Raw genomic sequence first — 27,745 nt, forward strand, 5'->3', positions numbered from 1 at the left:
ATGTTAATATGATCTAATAAAGCTGCAGATGAGAGAAACAGATTTAAATGTTAAGATTAGATAAGTTTACATGAATTAAGGCTGAGTTGTCAATTGAACAAAGAAAATGTTCTTAGTTTTATTCACTTGCTGAAAATACATACCTAAACAAGCTGCCCGACCCGGCTTCGCACGGCTATACTAATGGAAAAAAATTAAGCCACATCTCCCATTTACAGTAATGGTAAATAAAAAAAATTCAGTGAAAATTTATTACAATGCTGTATAATGTACCGGAGAGAAAATGAATAGCGCCGATGGTTTCCCGACTCGTGCACGCAACGTACAACTGATGTACCCGTACTTCGCTACGGCAGTCTACAGGCAGATCTCTTGCACCGCTCATTATACATGCCCCTCCTTGTGGGTACGCCACTGCCGCACGATGCCCATTGCCATAGAGACGCAGAAGGCATGAACAATGCAAAATCCTGTTCTCATGCAGACAAAGTACCCACTGTTGCCTGGTTTTTTCCACCCATGGGATCTAATTTTCGGAAAATGTCATCTTGCGCAACATAAGGAACATTACTGTGAAGTTTCAAGTCTGTAAAATATATATACTTTTAAAAAAAAGGGCAATAAAAAAACAAATTAAACACAGAGAAGAAAAAAACAATAGTTTAGGTTTGCGATTTAAAGAGATAAAAAGTATTTAAATATTAATTGAACTCTTATGAGGGTACTGATTGCTCCGTTGTTAATATCACACTGATGTTTTTTACTTGTATGGGAAAATTAAGAATGATAAGGCATCTAGTGCGTGGCAACAATGTTAATAGGCAATAGGAAATAAACTTCTAGGTCCTGCAGCATTGTCAACACACACTTAGTACGTGTACTGCATGTTGTATCTAACCCCCTCCAATGCATTTGATTCTATATTGGAATTTTAGTAAGGATCCCTAATGTTACTGATAAAATAATATAGCCTATAGCCTTCCTCGATAAATGTACTATCCAACACTGAAAGAATCTTTCAAATCGGACCAGTGGTTCCTGAGATTAGCGCGTACAAACAAACAAACAAACAAACAAACAAACAAACTCTTCAGCTTTATAATATTAGTATAGATTACGTTACATAGGCTTCACAGAATTGTGATTGCTTGAACAGTCATGTTAACTCACCTCGCTTCTCTCTTTGACAGTTGCCTTTGCAGCTCGTACCCTTATTAGTGTTTGTATGCTTTGCCCATGAGCTGAAATCAATGGTAGGAACTTTATGTGAATTAAGCTTTTATGATCCCTGTGTTTTAGGACTGTACATGTTATCTGTGTTGTTTATCAAGTCGTTCCTTACATTAAAATTGCTTCTAGTGCTTGCCCAATAATATTGTATAAATTTGAAGATTCATGCACGAGTGTGAGTGTAATAGGGCTATGATTTCCATGTACCTTGTAACATATTCTAGTGAACTGCATACAAAGCACAGAAATGCGCATAGCTAATGTTTGATTATATACCACTTTCGTATTTATTTTCTTTATAGTACTTTAAGAGTACCCTAGAGTAAATGCTTAAGATTTATCACTATATTTGTTTCCTGTGCTCAGTGTTGATAATCTGTTTTAGCTCAGATGGGGGGTATATATACTAATTGCCTAGAAGGTCTAAGTTAATCCTACTTATGTGAAAGGAGGGGTGGTAGCCACATGAGTGATCACGTGGTCACCCCCACCACTTCACTGCTTCAGCCGAGGCATGCGAAACCAGTGGTGATAACTAGTCTGAAGGATTGGCCACCTGCAGCCACAAACAACATAATTAAATCAACTAATGAAATCAATAAAATACATTATATGACAAAATTGTGTAAATGTTTAAAATACTTGCTTGGCTTAGTCCCATTTAATGCATGCAAGTTTTCTATTAATTCCAGTCTTGCTCTTGTAAATATTAGAAGCAATAATTGTTTGTTTATTTTCAGAATAATAAGATTTCTCTATCTCTTAAAGTTTATGTATGATTTGTTAGTAATAATCAGAATTATTTGTTGATAGGCACATACTGTGCACGTCCTTGAGTAAGTCAAGAAACAAAGAACATGTACACAAGACCAATTGAGTGCTCGAGATTTATCTGTTTGTCTTTGTTAACATATATTTGCAGATAATAAAATGTGTGACTCTCACAAGCAATTTCTTTGGTTTTGATCGAACACAACCCTTCCTCGTTTCCCTTCCCAGGGGGCAACAACCTAGTTTTTCATACTTGTATTTAATCATTTTTAATATTGTTGCAAGTAATTGTGATATGGTTATTTTATCCAGTAAAGTCATTTTAGTATGTTTTTAGTGGTTTTCTGTTTTTACTCAGTATTTGTGTTAACGTCTTTTCAGTATTTATTCACTTTAAATATTTTTTTTATGCCTGTATTTTATATTCAGGTTTCTTTTGGAAGTTATAAATATGATTCTGGAACATTGTGTATTGTAATGGTAAAATAAAGGTTAAGAGACAGGTGCGGACAAGACGATACCAAGTTTTCGGATATAGTTTTGGTAAATTCTTGTGTCGCAGCTTTTCTGCAAATAAAATAATAAAATTCAGAAAATACCTTTTTCTAACACTGTAAACCATGTTTCTTAATTACTACTGGTTTCTGAGAAAATACCTTTTGTAGGTCACGTTAGATAGCCTATGCAGTGAAGCAGCCGTCGCCATTTGTGCTTTAATTGCGTTGCGATCCTTAAACAAATTTCATTATTACAACACCACCTACAGTGACTAATGTTCTCCAAAAACATTTTTTAAAAAACCCACATGGGTAAACAATAAATTTCAGCAACTGCGTGAATACATTGGTATTATAATTAAGCTGTAAACTGACCTTTTTTCCCCCCCACAAATCAGTAGGAATTAAGAAACCTTCCTTTCAAGGTTGATTCAGGAATGTCTCAAGTATATGGAAAACATATAGGTATTCCTATTTTTTGCGGGTAAACAATGATTGACGGCAGCAGTGTAAAAGCACAGGTATTATAATGTAAGAAATAAAAATTAAATTTTTTCACGAATCAGTAGGAATTAAGAAACCATCCCTTCGGAGTAAATTTATGGACGTGTGTAATGTGTGAAAACCATGTTTTCCTATTCACCCCCCCCCCCCCCCTTCTGAAAAGCTGCTATGTCCTAGTATTACCAGACACTTTCAGTTTTTTTTATTCAGACTGTATCCTGGAAAATTTGATAGTTGTCGAGGGTTTTGAATAGAGAAACACTGTGTGGATTAAAGTCATAAATATGAGCAAATTGTGACGATTAACTAAATAATATAAATGTAGGTAATAGTAAATTTTATAATTTTCACACTTATAATACCTGCAACCATCTAAAAGAGGGGCACAGCCTTAAAACAAAACAAAAAAAATCCTAATATTTACCTTCTTGCTTTTTATAATCATTTTGTTAAACAGCAATGCAATAAATTAATTATTTCATTACATGAGACCGAATTACTCTCCATTTTTTATTTTCTTTTTTGTCCTTTTGAATACTTGGAACATGACATTCAAATATAATTTCATACTTAATGTTGTGAGCAGTTGCCATTCATTACAACGATAAGTTAATTAAATTTTTTAAAGTTATGTCAGCTTACAGATATATCTATAGTATATGATACGTATTATAGTTGTAGCTAACCTAACTAACCTTTACTTTAGTTATTATTAGCCTTTTCTCTCAGAAGATGTTACTTAGAAGAATTAATTATCCAGAAGGATTATAAAAAATGTCAAGTTAAATAAAAATTATACGCATGTGCAGATTTTAATTTGTTTTTTCGAACAAGCCCCTCTCGTAGATAGTTACATTAGAGAGTTTTTATTGATTTTTATCCTAGTTTCTTTAGACTTTATCGACACTACCAAGTTTATGCAAAATGAAGTTGGAATACGAAAACCCACTTTTTCAAGATGATTAAACAAATTTTGTAGTACTCTAATACACAATTTTCAGAACTTTTTCAAGCAAGCAATGAATTTCAACTTTAACCTGTTTAAAGTACTTACCTTAATGTTTTCTGGGATAGGCCTTGCCCCTGTATTTCCTATATATAAGACACATTCTATATCTAAATACTTGAGCTATCATAAAATGTAGCACACCAGTTGTACACTAAGTGGACAGCTCTCATGTTTTCATATGACATAAATTAATGTCATTTGATTCACATTATATACATATTACAGCTGTTTTGGCTAGCTAAAAACTTGGATTTTGGGTAAATATGTAGTTGAGCAGTATTTGCTACATTAAAATAAAAATACACCATTATTCTACGCCAATACAATCCATTTGATTAAAGCCACTTTCATTACAGGCGATACTCAAGTAAGTTTATAATTTAAGCATAATAATTTAATACTTATAAAACAAACTATGAATAGGAAAGCCAGCATAAACATCGGTTTAACTGTCAAGCCGCTTACCACTTTGTTCTCCTAAGAAAACCAATTTGAATTTCCGTAAAGGATTTCCAAAGTCTCCAGACGACGACATCGCAGTGCACAAAACACCGTCGTGAAAACTATTTGTAAGCGGTTTTATGAGTTAGAATAAACTAATTAATCGTTCAACTATAATAACAACCTTTACGCCGATACACGGTCGCCACGTTAACTAACAGGAAAATGACGTCATGGGACTCAACTAAAATTTTTCAATCGATCTCAATCCGTGGTTCGATTCGACTGTAATTTGGTGTGACAAGAGTAAACTTACTCCAAATTCTCTAAACAATATTTTCGGTTAGATTTGTAATGTACCATTTTGACTTAGATAATGAATATTAAAGAAAGACATGATTTGCTAAAATTCAATACATATAGTTAAAATATCTCGAGTATCAACTTTAACAACAAATTCAACTTTAAAAAAAAATAAGCTTGAAACCCATGTAAGGGTCTATTTAACCTTGAAGGACTAAGATTTTAAATTTTTCTTAAGAATACTCAAACATTATTTAAACATGATTTTTTTTACCAACAGCTTCATACTTGAGTAAAATATAATAGAGTTAAACTTAACGAATTTCGAGCGAATTTGCCTCAAGAAATACATAATTAATATATTGACGACAAGCTGCGCTGCTCTATTTGGTTCTACAAGCCATTATTCTTTGTCGTCGCAGCAGCAGCATGGCATTCGGGGTAAGTGCAAAGTGGTGCAACGAGCCGAAAACTTGCAATGGATGTATCGATAGGCACTCATGCGATAGTATACTTTGAGTTTTCCCATTTCTTTTTGTAATTTCCAAGTAATTATTATAAATTCATTAATAATTAATTATTGTAGTAAAAGTATTTAGTTAGTAATTTCTATTTTGCAAACATGTCCTTGATGTGCAACTTCGTGCCCCACTTGTTTTGAGACCACTATAGAATGTCAATACCCAACAATAAGTTTGTGTTAAACAGATTTCAGTGAACCCTTCCTGAACTACTTTTTATAATTAGTTTCAGTCATATTATGTTTTTTTATGTTAATATTTCAGGACTAGTTCATGAACATTTGTGTTTGTGTCGCAACCCATTGGCAATGAAAGGCTGGATCATGCTGCATGCTCATGTGCAAGTAGTATAGAAACAAACAGAGATTTCACTCCTAGGTTAAAACTTGACGCCACCGTCAGTGCTCCCTCTGAGAGCACAGGCCGTTATGTGTCCTCAACACCTGATCAGTGCCGTGCCACGAACACGCCCGTGTGTGCAACGTAGTGCAGTGCCCCGAACGGCGTGACGTCAGTCATGGTCTCCTACGTGTGCAAAGCGCCCGGCCAGGTGTGGCACTGCGCAACTAGGTAGTCTGTACATGCATTTAATAAAACAATCAAAAACTAAAACTTTTAAAATAGCCAATAATTATTGTTAATTAACTAATCATTTTGTAAACCAATATCGTTCACAAAACTGGCCGGAATCATCTTCCCGCGCTCCGCAGTTTCCCGCGGAATTTTCCCCCTCCCTGGCCCCAGTGGCCAGGAAGGTTAGTCAGTAGTGATCTAGCTCTCACCTGGGCCGGCAGCCCCGCGGACGGGGAGCACTCATCTTTCGCGCCATCTCCACGTTAACAGCAATAGGTAATTATCTTCAAACCTTTTCAACAGCTCCCCGGTCGGCCCGAACCGGCCGTAAGACATTTCGTGTGGTCTTTCGTTAAAATGTGTGACTCGCCAGCGAGTCTTTCCAGTGATACGTATGTGTAATTGTTTAGGTGGCCCGTCGTGGCGCCTGCACCTCACGCTGTTAAAAAACTCCTCGGGGAACTAGTTCATAGCCCACGTGGGGCGGCACAGTGCCGAAAGCGAAACAGAACTTAATAACGATTCATCACCTGGGATGTGCAACGGTCGCGGACGAGATATCCCGCATGATTCCACCGCGCCCGTTCCCAGCATAACGTGGCCCTCGCCATCACGCGGAGTAGCCGCCTTTGTGTGACCACCTGAGTGGGACACTTGAACTTTGCCCGAACTCGGACTAGCCCTTAGTGACTCTAAAGTAATGTTCCTTTGTTAAGTGACCTTGTATAACCAGTCGTTAGCGTACCTCGTGTTACGTCCCACACAAACTTTCACGTGTGCAGAAACGGGCTTGCTGCTCACCCGAACATTCGTCTCGCAACTCGCCGGGTAGCTACCCCTCTTAAAGTACTAGCCACCGGGCTACCGAGCGACCGTAAAGAGTACCGGCAATTGAGGGTGGTGTAGGCTGAGCGGAGGTCGACGATGATGCGGCCAGTCGCGTGAGAGTGCCATATGTGACGTAGAGAAGTGTAACGTGTGTGACGTAATAAATCTGTTAAACGTACGTGTGTGTTTTCTCTAATACTGCGTCCTGGGAGGCCATAACAGCCCGGGGAGCCCTTTGCCGACGCGTCCCTGTCTGCAGCTACGAGGCCAGGAACCCCGCCCTTGAGATCAAAATTCTTTAAAACCTTTTTAATTAACGTAATTTCAAAACATGCAGCGGGGACGGCGTCAAACTGATTCCTTATTCTTTCTCTGAAATCGGTTACTAACGATTCTGAGACTACCAAAACCACAGATTTAACTAAAGAAATTTAGTTTTGTCCCGAATGATATCAGTATCTAGTTCTCTGTCAGTATGCTCGGGTTCAGGACTTTTTAATATAATATTGTCTAATTGGTATTTCCATTGACGTCAACCCAAGTGTCTCGCCGGCTCCAGGCCGTTATGCCTCGCCAGCACCCTCTCTTGCATTATAAGTGCACCGGGAGTGTGGTTGGTGCTGTGCGACGCGCAACTTTCTGTCAAGGATTTGACTTTATTTTTATTGTATATATTTTTGGTTTTATTAATCGTAAATAACTATTCCATTTGAATTTTATGTGTCATTGTTGTATTTTTTCACCGGGCACCTAGGCCGTGGTCTCCGTTTGTGACCAATCCGCGTGTTCCGCGGGCTCGTGGGAGAGGGGGAAGACACGTGCGCTCGGGCACGCCAGGCGGAGGAGGAGAGTAGTCATGATCTGGACTCGAGAGACAGCGATCACGGGAGCGGCTTCGCTCCACGCTGGTGGGAGCGCAGTCGTGGACCCGGCACGAGAGGCAGCGGACGTGTGAGCGACGTCGCTCCGGGATGGTAAGAGAGGACTCAAACGGGCGCGGTATTATCAGTAGCCTTGAGCTGTGCCTTGCGGGAGTAACCACAGTTTTCGGTCGCATAGTTTTCCTGTCGCGTCTTAGACATAGTCATTTTCTCACGCGTGTTCTCAACACAAGTTTTGCGAGTCGTGGATTATTTTTGTAAACTGGACGTTAGCCGTCAAAAGTATTGTTTTCTTACATGTCTCCCGAGTCAATCTGTTGTACAGTTGGACAGTTATCATATTGAACGCGAGACATTGTGTATTTAAGTCTTTGCTGCTTGGGTATTTATCGTCACGGGCGGGACGTCCCATATTTCAGTATAATAAAAGTGCGCAGAACTGGGCTACCCCCTATAGAGATTGTCACAGGCGGATCCGCCGCAGCCCCATGTAAAGTGTTTGCCCTAATGTACATAAAGGACCTGGAAACTTTATTAGATTTTTTTTTAAATTCTGGAGACTAGATCCCTCGGCCACGCGGCCCGAACCCCCCTCTACCGAACCCCTGAGTAGCCAGCAATTCCGAAGCAACTTCAGGGACTAGTCCCCAGCATACACTGTGTCTTGATATTCATTACAAAAAAATAAGGGTTTTCATAAGATTTTATTAGAGACTAAAGGTTGTGACGTGTCCCGGCAACAGCATCCAGTGGTGGAGTGGTGTGAGGTGGGATGAAAGACCCCTTGGGTGTAGTGCACTCACACATTGTCGCCGAACAGCTCCTGCAGGCAGGTAGTGCCCAATGCTGAAAGGGGCTATGGAGGGGAGGGGTCAGGTAAGGAACAGGGAAGGGGTGTCAGTCGGAGCCCTAGAGCGAGCTCCCGAAGGTTTGCTCCAAGGGGGTGGAGAGGTAGGAATCCTAGAGCGGACTCCCAAGGGCCGCTCTAGAGGAAGGGGGAGGGAAAGGATTTTAGAGCGAGCCCCCGAAGACTGATCCAGAGGAAGGAGGTTAGGATTTCTAGAGCGAGCTCCCGAATGGTGCTACAGAAGAAGGAATGAGAGCCAATAACTTTTCCCCTACAATATTTTCGCTCTATCAAGTTTATTAACCAATTTTAATTGGTGAGAATATGTCTCCGCTGCCGATCCATCATATTGCCATCCGGGGCAGTTAGTGTGTGCGAGACCAGAAACCGAAGTTTCTATAACTCGCTTAGTGCACTGTAAATCAGGTGCACCCTACACTTTTGTAAAATCACTTGGATGAACGGGCGGAGCGCGTGTCTTGTTGGATAAGTTTGGCACACGGGCCTGTGTGTGCGCTGGTAGGTTGTGTAATGCTATATAAATTACGTGTACCTAATTCGGCGGGGGAGAGAAGCTCCCCACCAGCTAGATGGGCTAGCTGGCGTGATGTAGTGTCATGTTGGTGTGCATTAGAGGCTTGATAGTGTGCTGTAATTTCAAGTGACCTAGTTAAATTCGGGTGTGGCATGTAGTGTAAAGCTGTGCAAGACGCTCCTACGAACCCCTGGGAACACAGAAACATGCTAGGGTAGTTAGCCTAGAGGTGGGTCGAAAAGTATCAACCTAATACTTTGTCACTGATACACGCCTATATCAGGAATGGCAAACGAGTACACTTGAAAAGTATCAAGTACTTTAGTATCAGTTCAGAATTCGCCTGGAACAACACCACGGCCAATGTGCGCAGAACCCGATCGCAAATGACGGTCACTTGGGCGGAGCTTGTGAAAGGGGAGGGAGCAGGAACGACGAATAAGGGATAAAGAAGGGAAATAATATAGGGGAGGAAGCGCAGGGGAAGGCGTTGAAGGAGAGGCGCAAAGCGAAATTGTTACGAGTCGTTTGGTTATTGTCCCACATCAAAGTATGCTCAGGGCGCAGTGCGTGCAGTCTCGTTTAATAATAAAACTAATGAAATTTTAATATTAAAAAGTACATTAATACAAGATATAATATTTATATTTGTGTACCTAACATCTATGAAAATGCAAATAAATTCTCAGTTGACAATAATAACAGATGTAATCAACATATGGCCTTTTTTTTTTCGAAAACAATTAGTAACTAGTGTTTTCATACATTAAAAGATTACGATTTTATCAAAAATTAAAAATAAAAAAAACAGATACGTACATTAGTGAGCATACTATATCAATTTTTACGTTTCAAATGTTTCTTCAGATTAGTCGATGATGATTTATAACTCAGTTTTTGTTTACACAAATTACAATTAGCAAACTCATTATTTTCCATAAAAAAATTCCACACAAATGAAGTCTTTTTCCTGCACTTATCCATTCCTTATTTCACTATAAAGATACTAACTACAAAGCATGACAGCCCGCAACAATGTACATGGTGGTAATTAATAGACGGCCAGGACGAACTGCAGTGAATGTTGAACTGATTGATACTGGCTGTATCCGGCGGGCATGAGAGTAACAGAGGTAGAGAATTACCGGGCGTGATGAATAATGTATCAGAAACACCGATACCTTTTTTCGCTGGTGATGACAGCAAGGAGGATGTGTACCCTGTAACGAGAATGCTGATACCTTGACGCTTCCTGGGACCGCTACTTCTCTGATACAAAAGTATCAGATACTTGTACCTAGGTACATTACTGTATCAGTATAAGGTTGGAACAGATACCGAAAATTGCTGTAACAACCCACCTCTAGAGGTGGGTCGAAAAGTATAAACCTGATACTTTGTCACTGATACGCGCCTGTATAAGGAATGACAAACAAGTACACTTGAAAAGTATCAAGTACTTTAGTATCAGTTTAGAATTCGCCTGGAACAACACCACGGCCAATGTGCGCAGAACCCGATCGCAGATGATGGTCACTTGGGTGGAGCTTGTGAAAGGGGAGGGAGCAGGAACGACGAATAAGGGATAAAGAAGGGAAATAATGTACGGGAGGAAGCACAGGGGAAGGCGTTGAAGGAGAGGCGCAAAGCGAAATTGTTACGAGTCGTTTGGTTATTTTCCCACATCAAAGTACGCTCAGTACACAGTGCATGCACAGTCTCGTTCAATAATAAAACTAATGAAATTTTAATATTAAAAAGTACATTAATACATGATATAATATTTATATTTGTGCACCTAGCAGCTATGAAAATGCAAATAAATTCTCAGTTGACACTAATAACAGATATAATCAACATATGGCTTTTTTTTTTCGAAAACAATTAGTAACTAGTGTTTTCATACATTAAAAGATTACGATTTTATCAAAAATTAAAAATAAAAAAAAACAGATACGTACATTAGTGAGCATACTATATCAATGTTTACGTTTCAAATGTTTCTTCAGATTAGTCGATGATGATTTATAACTCAGTTTTTGTTTACACAAATTACAATTAGCAAACTCATTATTTTCCGTAAAAAAATTCCACACAAATGAAGTCTTTTTCTTGCACTTATCCATTCCTTATTTCACTATAAAGATACTAACTACAAAGCATGACAGCCCGCAACAATGTACATGGTGGTATTTAATACACGGCCAGGACGAACTGCAGTGAATGTTGAACTGATTGATACTGGCTGTTTCAGGCGGGCATGAGAGTAACAGAGGTAGAGAATTACCGGGCGTGATGAATAATGTATCAGAAACACCGATACCTTTTTTCGCTGGTGATGACGGCAAGGAGGATGTGTACCCTGTAACGAGAATGCTGATACCTTGACGCTTCCTGGGACCGCTACTGCTCTGATACAAAAGTATCAGATACTTGTACCTAGGTACATTACTGTATCAGTATAAGGTTGGAACAGATACCGAAAATTGCTGTAACAACCCACCTCTAGAGGTGGGTCGAAAAGTATAAACCTGATACTTTGTCACTGATACGCGCCTGTATAAGGAATGACAATCAAGTACACTTGAAAAGTATCAAGTACTTTAGTATCAGTTCATAATTCGCCTGGAACAACACCACGGCCAATGTGCGCAGAACCCGATCGCAGATGATGGTCACTTGGGTGGAGCTTGTGAAAGGGGAGGGAGCAGGAACGACGAATAAGGGATAAAGAAGGGAAATAATGTACGGGAGGAAGCACAGGGGAAGGCGTTGAAGGAGAGGCGCAAAGCGAAATTGTTACGAGTCGTTTGGTTATTTTCCCACATCAAAGTACGCTCAGTACACAGTGCATGCACAGTCTCGTTCAATAATAAAACTAATGAAATTTTAATATTTAAAAGTACATTAATACATGATATAATATTTATATTTGTGCACCTAGCAGCTATGAAAATGCAAATAAATTCTCAGTTGACACTAATAACAGATGTAATCAACATATGGCCTTTTTTTTTCGAAAACAATTAGTAACTAGTGTTTTCATACATTAAAAGATTACGATTTTATCAAAAATTAAAAATAAAAAAAAACAGATACGTACATTAGTGAGCATACTATATCAATGTTTACGTTTCAAATGTTTCTTCAGATTAGTCGATGATGATTTATAACTCAGTTTTTGTTTACACAAATTACAATTAGCAAACTCTTTATTTTCCGTAAAAAAATTCCACACAAATAAGGTCTTTTTCTTGCACTTATCCATTCCTTATTTCACTATAAAGATACTAACTACAAAGCATGACAGCCCGCAACAATGTACATGGTGGTATTTAATACACGGCCAGGACGAACTGCAGTGAATGTTGAACTGATTGATACTGGCTGTTTCAGGCGGGCATGAGAGTAACAGAGGTAGAGCATTACCGGGCGTGATGAATAATGTATCAGAAACACCGATACCTTTTTACGCTGGTGATGACGGCACGGAGGATGTGTACCCTGTAACGAGAATGCTGATACCTTGTCGCTTCCTGGGACCACTACTTCTCTGATACAAAAGTATCAGAGACTTGTAACTAGGTACATTACTGTAAAAGGTTGGAACAGATACCGAAAATTGCTGTAACAATCCACCTCTAAGGGCCGATATTATGACCTCCGGCTAAATCCTCAGGTTAGCTAGCCTTCAGGTTAGGCTAGCCTCCGGTTAACGAACGAGGGGTGTATTATGACCCATACTTAGCCTGCGGTTGGCTAACCGGAACCTGACGAAGCATGTGGTGTAATAATGGGTGTGTTAGTAATGAAATAAACCAGAATTTGGTAACTTTTGTTGCAAGACAGTTTTTTTTCTGGTAGAATGTTAGTCAGCTGTTTGTTTGTATTGTGATTCGGAATGTTTACAGCTGCAGTAAAGAAATATGCCGCGAACTTTATCTTGCAACAGATATAATTAAATTAACCAAAAACTACTTCGACGTCAAAACTGCTTTGTATTAAACAATAAAATTACAATTTACGATTCAAAACCGTGTGTTTTCAACTTTACTCTTGTATTGAAACTCATGATTTTGTTAGGTTATATATTAAGCCAAAACTAACGAAGTAATTCTATACAAACAAATAAATAGGGATGACATTTTTGCTAGAGAACACTTATTTCTTTCATAAATTTATTTCATAATCAAATAATATAGACCCTGTTTCGGGAAAATACCTACTTGTAGATTTTCATTTCACTGGTGTAAGTTTCATTTTTGTACTAATTGTTTCGTATCACGTATCCAAATTAATCCGATCCTGATGGAATTAGTTTGTGGTATAGGATGCTTGCTGTTTTAATTTAGTAGTTGGATAGATCCTAGACATATTCACTGGGGAAATAATTATGATTGTAAAATGTATACGAAAGAAATATATTTTTACAAGACCTGACATAATTTGTTTGCATCGTGATATGTTAGGTATTTTGTGATATGTACAGGATTTTTCAACATTCTAAATTAAAACAGCAAGTCTAATGTAAAACAAGACCAACATATAAAGGGTCATGCCGATAGGATCAAGGGATAAACTTGGATACGGGAAACAGAATAATTCCAGTGCTGTTTTCGTTTTGCACTTGCGTGGCAGGTAGATAATAAGTACCTAAAGGTTTGTAAGATAGAGAAGGGATAATTGGGTAACATTTATTTTCACATTCAATTGTATTCATTGAATTAGAACCACGTCTGAAGTCGTATGAAGTTCATTTCATTCCCGGCATATGTCCACTGAATTACGAATAAAAATTCACAGATACAACTTCCACGAAAACACGCATTTTATAGGTAATAATAACCCTCATTTTGCAATTTTAAAATTCACTTATTTACACATATTCTTAAGCAGGAACATTTAAGTTTATATACATTGCATACATTTATGTACTTCATGATCAATTAAAGTCAAATAATAATACACGACTCGACGAGAATAGAAAAGCGTGACTACACTTGACGTCGTCTGGCCGACGACCACCCCAGAGCCCGACCTGCACCCGCCAGTATACGCTCCCGCTAACGGAACACACCCCTGGCCATGGCCCAACCGAGTCAGGCGACCCGAACAGCAATTAAAGGCAAAGCCGCAGAAACCTGAGTAGACAAGAGAAGAACCGTACCCATTCCTCCTGAAACATTAAATTAGGATTTTAGCGACAATAAAATCTCTTCCAGACACACCCGTTTGGAGTCTAGCGTAATGAGGTCACGCCTGGCGCGAGAGAGGCCGAGCCTCCCTCGGACGCCATGCCAGTTCGGCAGTTCAGCGCAGCTCACGGACCGGGGCAGACCTACGTCCCACGGAGAGGCAACATCCTTTGTCTTCATCGAAAGTAACGTCCGGTAAATATAGTCACTAATTAACAGAACCCCTTTTATTGCTTAACCTCTCCGTGAGTACCCGGTCCCTTTTTTCGGTCCAGGACCTAATCCGGCCGCATCAATTTAAAGACACCCCGCACCACACTTGGTCAGCGGGGCTGCTCTTCAGTATACGGCACGGGCCGCCTCCCGCAACTTAAAGAACTTTATTTAAGGTCACGCGCACGGCGCTGACCACAAACCCGCAAGGGAACTTGGACAAACTTAATTGCGGTGCGTGTTTCACCACAGTGGGCACAACACCCGCGCCGAGACATTTGCATACGGGATTGGCCGTCTCCAATCGTCCACCCCCTTAATTCAGTGTATTTTTGTATCCCGTATTTTGTATTGCTAACTTACGTTACCCGAGTAACGAGTGCCACGTAACTTGTGCGCGCCCCCTTAATTCAGTGTATTTTTGTATCCCGTATTTTGTATTGCTAACTTACGTTACCCGAGTAACGAGTGCCACGTAATTTGTGCGCGCCCCCTTAATTCAGTGTATTTTGTGTCCCGTACTTTGTATTGCTAACTTACGTTACCCGAGTAACGAGTGCCACGTAACTTGTGCGCACCCCCTTAATTCAGTGTATTTTGTGTCCCACCTTTGTGTTACGAAATTACGTTACCCGTGTAACCAGTGAGACGTATGAGACGTAACAGCGTCCGAGGCCACGTAACACGGAACACAAACCATACGGCGCCACGGAATAACGTGTAAAACCCCCCCGGGGACCTCTGTAGAGTGTTGTATTGTGTACGACTCGTTCCTATGAATAAAAGGTACGACACCACCAACTCAACTCCACGCCTATTATTTAAAATCATCTCACGCAACACCGCCGCCGGCCATAGTGGGCCACGCAGGGGCACATACATCCACGACCCCAAACTCACGACTAGAACCGAGCTAGTCTGGCGCCCACCCGGACAACACGTAGCAAGAACCGCCTTTTCCCACTAGGAGCCACACCGGGACTCGAGCCCGAGATCCCGGACGACGGCACACTTTCATGCCATGTAATTTTTAATAAAACTTTGACGAATACGGCGAAGCATTTTATATTTAGTAATAAATTATTCCATCGCATCCTGTAAATATTCAATAGAATTCCTCAAATAGTCATCATCACTATCAACAACTAACCTCGCCTGATACATCGCCATTTTATTTTCTGTTGCTTAGCGGCCGGTTCATCCACCCGCTAGGTTAGCCGGAACTTTAACTGGAAGGTAGACATTAACAGGGAGTCATAAAATCTAAATAAGATCTAGCCTGCAGTTACATTTTAGCCGGGGGTCATAAAACCAGCCCTCAGTTGTCCTATTATTGCATGTAACAGGTAATTCAGACTGTCACTTGTACAGGCATATCATCGTGCTGTTGTGTTGGTAATACAGTAAAGGAAATTACATAGATTAGTTAGCCACTGGCCATTTTAAGGACCGAACTATTACATTTCGATAATGTTCGATCTAAGTTTATACCTAGTTTAAATACAACTCCTCCATACAATAGTTACTGATACAAGCGATAGACATTATAAAAAAGGGTCATCATTTGTCCCTCCAGTAACCCGCAAGCAAGGACACTATTTAGTTATTACGATCACATAGCACTGACATGCATCTTACATTGTACATCAATTATAAAATACATACGCACTGTAATAAATGTCAATAATGCTTGATGCAACATAGGTTTGGGTTACAGTACCACTCGTCGCCTATACACCAAGGCTTGCGTAGAGAAGCCTGTGGGATACTGCTTTCTTTGGGAGGCGGCCATGTTGGTTTCAGAGAGGAGCATGTCGCACTCGCACAAGGGGCCGAGGCCAATTGCAGGACACGACAGTTGTGTTCATTGACAGTCTTAAAAAACGATAGGTTAACCTAGTTTTTTCACAATTCATAACCATTTTACCTCCTAAAATCGCCGTATTAATTTACATACATGGCTATCTAATGAAATACACAGAAATTGTCTTTATTTAAAGTGATAACTATAAATAGGTACTGCAAATACACAATTAGGAATGTACAATAATTATTAGTGCCTTCAAAAAATCAACTGTTCTATTCTAGCATACATGGGTGCACAAAAATTAACAAGAATGGTATCTAAACTAAACATATCTCGAGGCCTAAACATTTAAGGTGCTACACTTGATTTAATAGTTATTCATCCTATTTATTACCTTTAGTACATCTGACAGGCATCAGGACGATTTGAAAAAAACAAGAACTCTAACCTGAATGTAACCTTTGTTGATTCGCATCTTTATTTAAAAAAAAAATCATTAAAATTGTTTCCTCAACACTAAAATGTTGTACGAGTTAAAATAAACATATTTAGAAAATAAAATTACATTTTGTTCATGAATCACATTATTAAAAAATTTATAATTTAGCTCTGAATTTAAAGGACATTCTAATGTTGGTAAATACGATTATTTAGTGTTGAATAAGTGCATTTTAGGCCCTATCTAGTGACATCCCCCTGCTTGTGTTGACGTCGTACCGACCATGGCCGTTAAGCCCGTGCTCCGCACCACCAGTACCGTATCCCGTTTTCGGAGCGCGCCCCTCGCCCAGCCGGATTGAGTCAAGCGAGTGCCCCGGGCGTGACCTCAATTAACTGAATTAAAACAACAGGACACGAAACCCCGGGGGGCTCGACTACGTAAAACAATGCTCAAACAAGGCATTAGGACGAAATTAAGTAATCACATGCAGTGAGCAAGTGCGTCGTAGAGACTCCGCGCGTGCACGGCTCGCACGGAACAGAAAACAACCCTCGTTACTAGCCACAGCGGCTACGGGCCTTGATTAATTGGCCTATGATAGTGGTCTAGCCAAACTAAGGGAATTCAAACCCAAACAGTGCACATTGAGACAATTTGTAGTTAAATTTACAGTCGCCAACTTGGTGCCGCTTTTTAAATTAATTATTCAAGTAAAGCAATTGTTAAGCCTTAGGCAAATATTTACCAGGTGCAAAGTTTTAATCAAGCACCTGGAGCATGACTTTTACTCATCATATAATCAATTAAATTATTATAAGTTTTTGGTGCCGACTCACAAAGAAGAGAAAGTTTTTCTTCTTTGCGAGGCGGCCATGTTCAGCAGTCTCCAACCACTCCGCGCCGGGAACAGACATGTGTCCGTGGGCAGCATTCAAGTTTATTTCATTGATTATTTTTATTCTGTACTACATCTTAAAATTTAAATCCTTTTATTAATTCACCGCTGCCCACGTCGACTCAGCGCGTATTTTGCGGAACCGGGCCTATCCCGACCATCTTCAGTGTGATACCGCGCTACGTATCGGATCATGGAACGTACGGTACTGGCCGACTTCAGCGAAAGTATTTTTAATTAAGGACGCCGTGCATATGCCTGCCGGCTGCACTCACGTGTTTCTCCGAACTTAGGAGCCCGCTTATCGAGCCCCCCCTGCACCCGTTAACTTTCGGCGCTGGCCGTCTCCAGCGAGCATCGACCCACATCCCGTGAGACTGCCGCGGTAACATTAGTGTCGCGTAGTGTTGTGTTTTTTCGTGTTAATTGTGTAACCGCTTGACGTCGCCAAGTGTTGGTGAGAGTTTTTGTAGCGGGACTAAATTAAAGGTAATTCTCACCAATTCGTGTACAATAATTTTCCGTAGTCTCCCGTCCTCCACATGGCCGAGCGGCCTTCACAGTCAAGGGAGAACCATTCAGGTTAGATTCAAGCCGTGTACCTGGCGGATCATGCGGAAGCAAAGTACCCACGACCCAACATCAACGGCCTAGCAGTCCGCTAGCCTGGCGCCCCTCCGGACAACAGCAGCATCGCGACGCCCGTAGCGCCCGTCAGGTACCCCCTGGACCTTTCACAGAGGTCGGGTGACGGCAGTTTGGCTAGTGTGGGCAGTCATCTGCTGGTTGCATGCGCAGATGGAAGTGGCACATATTTGCTCTGCGACTCGCATCCTTCTGCGCTCGTGGATACCTGTTTTGATGGTTAATATCGCATATCTTCTGTTTGATTGAGTTTACTCCATGCTAGGTTTTTCGGGTTGTTATAGTACGAACTAATTCAAACTATCACTGCAAATTAACTGTGTATGCATGTGTGTGTGAGTGTATATATATATATATATATATATATATAGTAAGAGTTATTCAAGGATATTAATGTTATTAGTGCAAGTAGCGACGACATTATTTAGAGTCATTAAATAAGAATTTTATATTCATTGTCATATATTTATTCAAAGTATGTCTGAAAGTCTACAGTCAGCTTACCCTGAGTTAACATTAAAGCTTTTCAGTGGCCTGTTACTGGACTCGCGCCTTAGTTAGTCTGCCACATTCAACAGCCCTTAGAGCCACATTTGTTAACCCACCCCCTGAGCTGGTGCCTGGAATTAACTTTCCAATTGCACAAGCTGGCACTTAACACTTTCACCCTTACATTCCCCACTTTCCAACAACCTTAACCTAATGGGAGTGGTATATTCCTGATAACTACTGGAAGATATGTTGATTGTTCACTTAATGTGATGATATAATAATCCTGAACTGATTTTGTTATTGCGATTCTCATACTCTTGACTCTCGTTATCTTCACCAAGATCGTTTGTAATTGAATTTAAGATTGTGTGGCACCATAAACATTATTCATTGCCAGACTGAAGCTATCTATCCACCAATTCTTGTTCTTGGGTGAAATAAATTTTAGTAATGGGTGAGTTACTGTTAGTTACTGTTGAGAAGTTCAGAAGAATTACTTTAGCCACCTAAGTATCACCATGGAGGTCTGCGGCTTTTTGCTTTACTGTCCTGGAACTGGATGACCTCTTCTGTATTCACAATATGCTACAGTAATTAAAGTCCCTTGACACCAATGTGGCTTTTGTGAAAGTCACACATAAGGAAGTGCTTTGTCAGGATATTAAAATAGGGAGATAGATATTGCATTACATTTCCATGTGTAAGACTAGATAACTACAAGGTCAAGAATGGCAATGACATCCTCGCCAACGTACCCATAATTGTAATTCCTGACTATCATGATTTTGAAAGTCGCTGGTGTATTCACCATGTAGAACAATACGGCTCAAAGCACCCACCTGGGATGTTGAATGACCCTTTTTGATGGAAGTTGGGGTATACTAGAACCTGCCGATATGCAGACTTAGGATCGATTAAGTAATATAAGTTAGTAATAAACTAATATAATATATGGTAATCAGTTGTTATTTTATGTTGATAAAAATTGTGGTATTAAATGTTAACATAACTGATTGATTTAAAGCACACACACTTGAGGAAGTTACCCTTATTTGTGGTCTAGTTATGGACATTTGTAATTACATTTTTTAGGCCTTATGACAAAGTCAAAACATTCTGGTTACTTACTCCGAATGGTAGTCAGTTCACAAAGGGAAAAGGTGAAAATAATGGTGAACAGCTGTTTTAAGAAACAATGGAAAAAGCATTTTCAGTTATTACATTCCTGCACATCACCCAGTTTTTCCACTACCTGGGGATGTTAAAAATGGGGCGTGATAAGGGCTCACATTAAGTTTGTAAATACACGAAAGTAAATACTAGGCAAGGTAACGGAGTAGTATAAAGTAAGGCCTGGTAACAACACTAAGAAATAAATTCATAACAAAGGGGACATTTAAACTTTTCTTTACTAAGACTCTTCTTATTTCTCATCAAGGTTTCAACAACAGGGAATGCTAGAAACGATGGCATATACAGGTAGGTACAGACTAGTTACTCACACTGGGAACACTTATTTTTTTCGAGACTAGCACCTCACTCTAACAATTTACCAGAGCTAGTTTTTCCCTTATCATATAGCAGGGCTGCCACAATACTACCATACACATGTCATAATATTACAACCTTTCGCATGAGGTTCCATAACATACATCCAATGCCAAAATCACATAAACAAATATATAGGTACACAAATATTTATACAAAAATATTTAACATTCAGAGGAAAGGCTTTAACAGTATTTATCATATTAAATAAGCCTCTGTACACGAAATCAATACAATTAGGCTTCATATGGTGCATAAATATATTGCCTTACACATCCAAGGGGTATTAATTCAAGAAACAAACCGGTACTTAATACTCAAAAGGTACAAATTGTCGCCCAATAATATTATGGCAATACTTGATTTTTACCAATGACATTGTAAACTGACGTCGTCCGACCGAAGGCCACCCTAAAGCCCGAGCTGCAACTGCCAGTATCCGACCCCGCTAACGGAACGCGCCCCTAGCCATGGCCCACCCGAGTCAGGCGAGCGCCGCGGAGTAAAGGTAAACCCAACGCCCATGACTTAATCGACCAGACAATGCGATGTACGCACATCTTAAATTCAATACACATTAACGGTCACATCATTTTTAATTAACAACCCCGTACAAGGGAAGTGCGACGTAGAAGTGCCTGGGTCACTCACGTGTGGTTTTTTAGTAATACAGTTGTGAGTGCTCCCCTTGCGGCCTTCAGCCTAATTTCGATAACGTAATGTGTAATTTAATTAAAACCGCCCCAAATTTCCGTGTATCATTCGCCACTGGAGCAGTCATCAAGCGACCAACAGTCTCCAGTGTGACCCAGATTATTTAAACTTATTTCATATAAACTTGTTAAATCTAATTTCCATAACATATATATGTATTAGTTTAATTGTTAATTTTTAATGTGGGAATTTAGAGCCTCTTACAATCATTTGTTTATATAATATTTTACGAATAACGGAACTTTAGAAACTCTGGCGCGACAGGATGCTCACCCCTCCCCTCGCGCCAGGGCCAGACGCCAGTACAGCGCGACTCGCGGACCGGGATGGACGCACGTCCCACGGGGAGCCATCATCCCTTATCTACACTAAACTTCATTCTGGTAAATATAGTCAATCTTCAAAATCTTTTTTAATTACTCCCCGTGTGCGCCTGGTCCTTTTACGGCATAGGGCCTATCCCAGCCGCGTAAATATAACACTCCCCGCACAACGCATTACGCGGGGCAGTGCAATATACAGCACGGGCCGACTCCCGCAACAACCGATTTTCAGTTAACTGCCGCAGTGCACAGGCACCGGCCACACCTAAGTGAAGACTTTAATTAACTTCATAGCGAGCCGCGGTCCACACAGGTGGGCACGCGCGTCGCCGTTTGCAAATTACGGGATTGGCCGACTCCAATCAGACTCTCCCCCTCAACCTCGACTGGCGTGAGGACTTAACTTTAGTGACGACGCGTCAGAGCGTCCAGTGTACTCGTAGTGTACTTTGTGTAGGGAACTGTAAATGCAAGTGTAGTTACTGACGTTAATTAAACATCCACTCCGCACACTCTGTGCGCGACGTGTATGCAAACCAGACTCATGTGTGTTATTTGTGGAACCTCCCCAACCCAGTTAGGGATCAGCGTGCTATGCTGTGTAGGGCCAGTAGTGCAGCAGTAACTAGGGAGCCCTAACACCACGACAACCGCCTCCGTTCCTAGTGGGCCATGAAGGGGCTATCGTACCCACCGACCCATCTCGTGGTTAACCTGTTATAGGTGGGGGCCTATTAGGGTTGGAGGGAGACCAAAACCTGGCTAGGACTGGGGTTTACGTGACTGGAGCAGTTAGGTAAGCAAGGTAAATGGTTTCAGGTACACAGACATTTTATTCAAATTCAATATTAATTCAAGATTAATATTACGTTAACATTTATGATAATGTTAAGTTTAAACAATGCAAGGTTGAATACATAAGCATGAACAAATTCTGACAAAGCGAGTTAGTTGACAATTATAATTTGAATGGGTAAGCCGGCTACACAGTAAGCGATTCAATCAACGATCGTCAAAAAGAGACATAATTTCCACGAATGAAGATATATTAAAAAAATTGAATTTACCAAACTACTGCAAAGTGCAGGTACAAGAAAGAAAGAAGTTACATTATTCTTTAAAAAAACTTTAACAAACAAATATGTGCAACGACGTCTCAGGGGGAGACAGTTACAAACAGAAAAACGGAATCGAAGGTTAAGTTAAATTTAAAGCAAATAATCCAAACAATTTTTGATGGTGGCGGCCGAAAAGAAATTTAGACAAATTCAAACATAATTGATTCTACATTAGGGTGAGGGCCACCACCTCACAGACGACTCGATCCAACTTACATTTCTCCCCTGAGGTCGCACATGCACGAAGTAGAGGCTCTCGGACTACATGCTAGTAAAATAACAACAGGTCAGCTACTGCTGACAACCAAGCCTGACCAAGGCAACCAGTAGAAGAAGGCCCTCTACATGGCTGCAGCTGAATTTATAAACTCGCGCCGCAGCGCGCGCATGCGCATATTGAAAGGGTGGGGGAACGAGTACAAAATTGAACAAACACTAGGAGGGGGGAAAAGGAGGGAGAAGGATGAGGGGAGTGGAGTGCCGGAGGCCCGCGATGACGCGCGCAGTTTGAACGTGGCGGGCGTAAACGCTACAACTCCCCTGCCCTTAAACCACAGTACCCGCCGCCTTTTCCAATGTCAATGTCACTGTTCAATTTTTAGGACAAACACACAATTATTGTCAGTACAAAATTAATATGCCGTATATATTGGCCAAGGATTCTTGAAGGATTACAAAGGTCAAATACAAAGACCAAAGGGAGCATCTTCAGCGTTGAAGACTTTTCTTGATCTTGAGGGACGTCCCAGGAAAGTTCACTTTTGGTTAGTATATGTAGCAACGAGCTCCAAAGCTCGTACGTCGACAGACAGACGCAATTCCGGACGTAACCACTGCAGGCGTCCCCGCAACAGCTGATGCCGATGGCGCCTGGCAGGATCGACTCTTCACCAACTCCCCTGTTGAGCGGGTTGCATGCTCACAGGGGACGAAGGCTTCCAGGTGCCATTGCGTGCATCGTACAGGCTCGCATGCGGCATGCATCACGGCTCCAGACTGGCGGGACGAAGTCTAACGCCAACACGCCGGCACACCAGCACGGCTGAGCAGCCGGCCGCTCGCTCACCGAGGGACAGCATCCATCAACCGCGGTGACTTCAGTAGGCGCCTCAGGGCGAGCCATGGAAGAGCCGCACAGCAGCATGCTGATGCGGAACTCCGAATGACGGAGTCGCATGGACGCATCCACGGACTCAGACAGCGAAAGAGGCGGGCTGCCTCGTAGACGCAGCGAATAGCGGGCGGGCACCAGTGACCACGACGGAGTGGGCAGGCGGAGGAGCCTCAGGTCCGAAGCTGCGTAGATCCTCTTGGGGGCACGGCATCCGAAACGTGGAAGGAGGGGGGAGGAACGATAACCAAACCAAACTGAAAAAAACAACACAAAACCAGACGCGCACGCCAGAACAACAGCAAACCCTCTAATTAAGTATTAAACTTTTTTAACTGCGAGACATGAGCCTTTCTAATTTTTTTAGAACCATTCGTACTGTGCAACAACACAGTATTCTCTCTAAGAAACCTATTAATAATAAAGGGTCCCACAAATGGTGGAATTAATTTAACATTAATCTTTTCAGCTAAATTAGGTAGCACAAAATTCTTTACTAGGACCAACTGTCCAACAGAAAAATCATGGGGCTTCCGGGAAGCGTTATATGAACTAGCCACTGCTTGACGAGCCTTCGTGAGATTGCAAGCCACGCTATCCAGCACGGCCTCCAGTGACTCGTCATCCGAGGCATCCTCCAGGGGTGGCAGTCCCCACAGGTTAAGGAGGGGGTGGGTAAGCTCCCTACCTAGAAACGGAATTGAAGGAGGTAATCGAGTAGCGGAATGCACAGCTGAATTAAGCCCTACGTTGATAAAATCAAGATCGCTGTCCCATAGCGACTGATCATCCCTGTAGAAAGCAGTAAGAATGCTCTTAAGCACTTTATTGACTCGCTCGGATTGGTTTCCCTGGGGACAGTAAGGACTACTGTAAATAGGCTTAATGGCCCATTGAAAACACATGTCTTTGAACAGTACAGAGCGGAAGTAATGTGCGTTATCACACGTGAAAATGGCCGGAGCACCAAAAAATTTCCATACCTGATCTCTTAAGGCTTTAACAATACTGTTTGCTTTCATGTTCTTTAAGGGGATGAGCAACACAAATTTCGAAAAAATATCCAGAATAACCAAAATACAATTGTTTACTTTTTTAGAACGTGTTAGGGGACCAAAAATGTCAATGTGAAGCACATGCCAGGGGGCAACAGGAGCATCAGCACAATACAGGCCGACTTTAGCACATTGCGGCGGTTTCGAGACTTGACAATCTCGACAAGTTCGCACGTATTTTTGTACATCAGCTACAATTCAGGCCAAGCTAAATGTGCAATAATTGGACGGAACGTTTTGTCCATGCCCAACTGTGCACCCAATAAGGAAAGGTGAAAATACTTTAGAACCATAGGGCGTAGGGATGCAGGAACAACAGCCTTCCTTTGTCTACCAGTTGTCCCGGTATAGTAAACAACACCCTGTTCTTCAAAATATGGCACGGCTTTACCGGCACTCAAATCCTTCCTGATTTGAACACACAAAGGATTCTCCTCTTGACACTGACGAATGCTAAGAAATGATTCCGGAAATATTTTGCAAACAGCTGCACAAATCGGCTGTGTTTCATCCGCGGACGAAACACGAGTCGCAAATTCATCGGGCGAAAACATTCGCGAAAGCGCATCTGCCACAACGTTGTCACTACCCTTAATATGATGCAGTTTGAATTTGAAGCGGGACAGTCTTAACACTCAGCGCCCTAGTTTACCGAGCTGATTCGGATGGTTTAGCAGCCAACTGAGCGCTTGATTGTCCGTAAAAAGATCGAACTCTTGACAATCGAGATATGACGCGAATTTCTCGATGCCAAACAAACATGCTAAGGCTTCCTTTTCATAGGTACCCAGACGTCGTTCCCCGTCAGTAAGTGTTCTACTGGCATAGGCAATAGGGCGCAACCTATCGTTTTCAATATGCCCCAATACAGCACCTACCGCGATGCTTGATGCATCTGCCTGGAGGGCGAACCTGCGTTGAAAATCAGGTAGAACCAAGACAGGGGGAGAAGAGATTAAGGCCTTAAGACTGTCAAAGGCCTTCCGTTGAGCGTCGCCCCATTTAAAAACAACATTCTTTTTACGTAAATTATTAAGTGGACCACATACTGCGGCGTAATCGGGGATGAAACGATAATAATATCCCGTCATGCCGAGAAATCTCTGAACTCCTCTGACATTCCTAGGAGGAGGAAAGTTTACGATGGGTGAAACTTTATCGGGATCCATTATGAGTTTGCCTTGCGAAATAATGTAACCTAAAAATTTTACGTAATCTTTTCCCAGATGAATTTTGTCGGGATTAACTGTCAAGTTAGCGGCTCTGAGACGATCAAACACTTGACACAAATGTTGCTTGTGTTGTTCCAGGTTATCACTGTAGACGATAATATCGTCAATGTAATTGAAGACTGATTTAAATTTTAAGTCGCTTAGAATGTGATCTAGCACTCGGCTCATAGCCTGGCTACCAAAAGACACACCCATAGGCACACGATTAAATTGAAATTGCCCCCACGGGGTAGAAAATACAGTATATTTATGACAATCAGGATGCAACAAACATTGGTGGAAACTAGCATTTAAATCAATGACGGAAAATATTGCGGCTTTCCCTAAATGTTGAAGCGCGCTCTCTACGGTCGGCAACTCGTAGCTGTCCTCCTTAATTTTGTCATTCAGTTCCTTGTAATTGTGTACCAGCTGGAATTCCCCCGCTTCCTTTTTAGGGACTAAAAAGGAAGGCGAACAGAAATCGGAAACAGAGGGAGCAATAACTCCTGCTTCTAGGAGTCGATCGATAATGTTTTTCAACTTTTGCAATTTGGGAGGAGAAATTTTATGTCCTTTAGCCCTAACAGGAGTCAGGTCCTTTAAATAAAATTAATAGGGCATGACGTCACACCTGCCTATCCGGTTGTTAATTACGTCAGAAAACCTGTTCATGACGTCAGCAATGACCGTGTCCCTACTAATGACGTCAGTCTTGTCGGCGCACGACATGACAATAGGAGCAGAGTCATGATGAATAAGTTTAATTTTACGTGTAGGATGAAAACCAAAAACCAGTTCCTGGTTAGCGATGTCTAGCAAACATCGCGTCTTTCCCAGAAAATCTATACCTAGAATAAGCGGGTGACATAACCCGGGAACAACATTAAAGTGCCAGTTCCAAGAGAAACCCGCGATCTTAATGTGCATTTCAACTTCTATGTCTGACATAACAATTACGCCGTTGGCGACACAAATTTTCACGTCAGAGCCGGTACAAACACGGCTTAACAAATACGGATGTTTGATGCAACATGCATCGAACAATTCGGAACTAATCAAGGAACGGGTAGCACCGGAATCAATTAAGGCCGGAATATTATTTCCAAAGAGACGAACGTGTACAAAATTATTGTACGAGTAATGAGCGGCTTTCCTCAAGCGACGACCGTGGCGACCACTCGCACGCCCGGTCAAGGCCCGTTTCCCGGACATTGATTTCTGTAATGCCCAGTGCGCTTGCAACGAAAGCATTTTCGCTGCTCACGGCTCACAGCGGGCTGCGTGCACTCAGACACCGCGTAGCCGTAAGTACAGCAGTTGGCACACCTGGGACGGTTGGAGGACAGGCCGGGCGCATTAGCCGACTCATTACGTCTGCCGGCGGCAAAACTCGCCCCGACAGAGGGATCACTTACACTAGCCGCACACTCAACGGGCCGCGATGCGCGCACCGCGCGAGCGGGTACGGTGTTGACTTGAGATGTAAACTGAACATTAGGAGAATTTAATTTAGAATTAGAATTAGAAACAGGAACAAAACTACCTGGAGAGGCCTTGGAGTGAAAATCCTCGTGATATTTTTTGACAGCTAGCAATCTATTTTCCACTTCTGCGCTCCACTTATGGAGAGCACTCAGACTAGAGGGAGGGCTAAGCATGGCGCTATGCTGTAACACTAGCGGAGACACGTTGCTAACAATAGTTTGCGTTAATTCCGCCTCAGGGAGGTTCAACTCCAGTACCTCAGCATAGGCCGCAACAGAATTAATGAATTGCAACAAGGGCTCCTCAGGCCTCTGAAACCGGAATACAAGTTCACGTTTACACGCTTCTAGCACACTAGACGGACAGGCAAACTGTAGCACAGACGTCTTGAACTGTGCGAAGGTCTGATTCTGATTCATGACGTCAGTGAGCAGTGGCAAAAATGCCGGCCCACACAGGCTCAGGAGAGCTTTCAAAAACTCCGCCTCACTGACTAACTTTAAACCAGCTAAATGTGCCGCGGCACTCAGAAAATCAAGAAATGCACG

At 41.6% G+C, this 27,745-nt stretch overlaps 1 protein-coding gene across 2 annotated transcripts in view; it reads right to left on the minus strand.

Moving 5' to 3' along the window:
• The window catches only part of LOC134529543 (ras-related protein Rab6), a 112,353-nt gene extending 107,659 nt beyond the window's left edge, over positions 1 to 4,694 (minus strand). The window contains exon 1 of one of the 2 annotated variants that reach the window (XM_063363745.1): positions 4,477 to 4,676. In XM_063363745.1, coding sequence (XP_063219815.1) covers positions 4,477 to 4,546 — 70 coding nt within the window. In that variant the 5' untranslated portion in view covers positions 4,547 to 4,676. Of the gene's footprint in view, positions 1 to 4,476 lie in introns of both variants that reach the window. The other variant, XM_063363746.1, reaches the window with a different exon arrangement.
• Between the last annotated feature and the right edge of the window lie 23,051 nt (positions 4,695 to 27,745).

Source organism: Bacillus rossius, chromosome 2 (assembly GCF_032445375.1).
Source record: "Bacillus rossius redtenbacheri isolate Brsri chromosome 2, Brsri_v3, whole genome shotgun sequence".
NCBI classification, from domain to species: Eukaryota; Metazoa; Arthropoda; class Insecta; order Phasmatodea; family Bacillidae; genus Bacillus; species Bacillus rossius.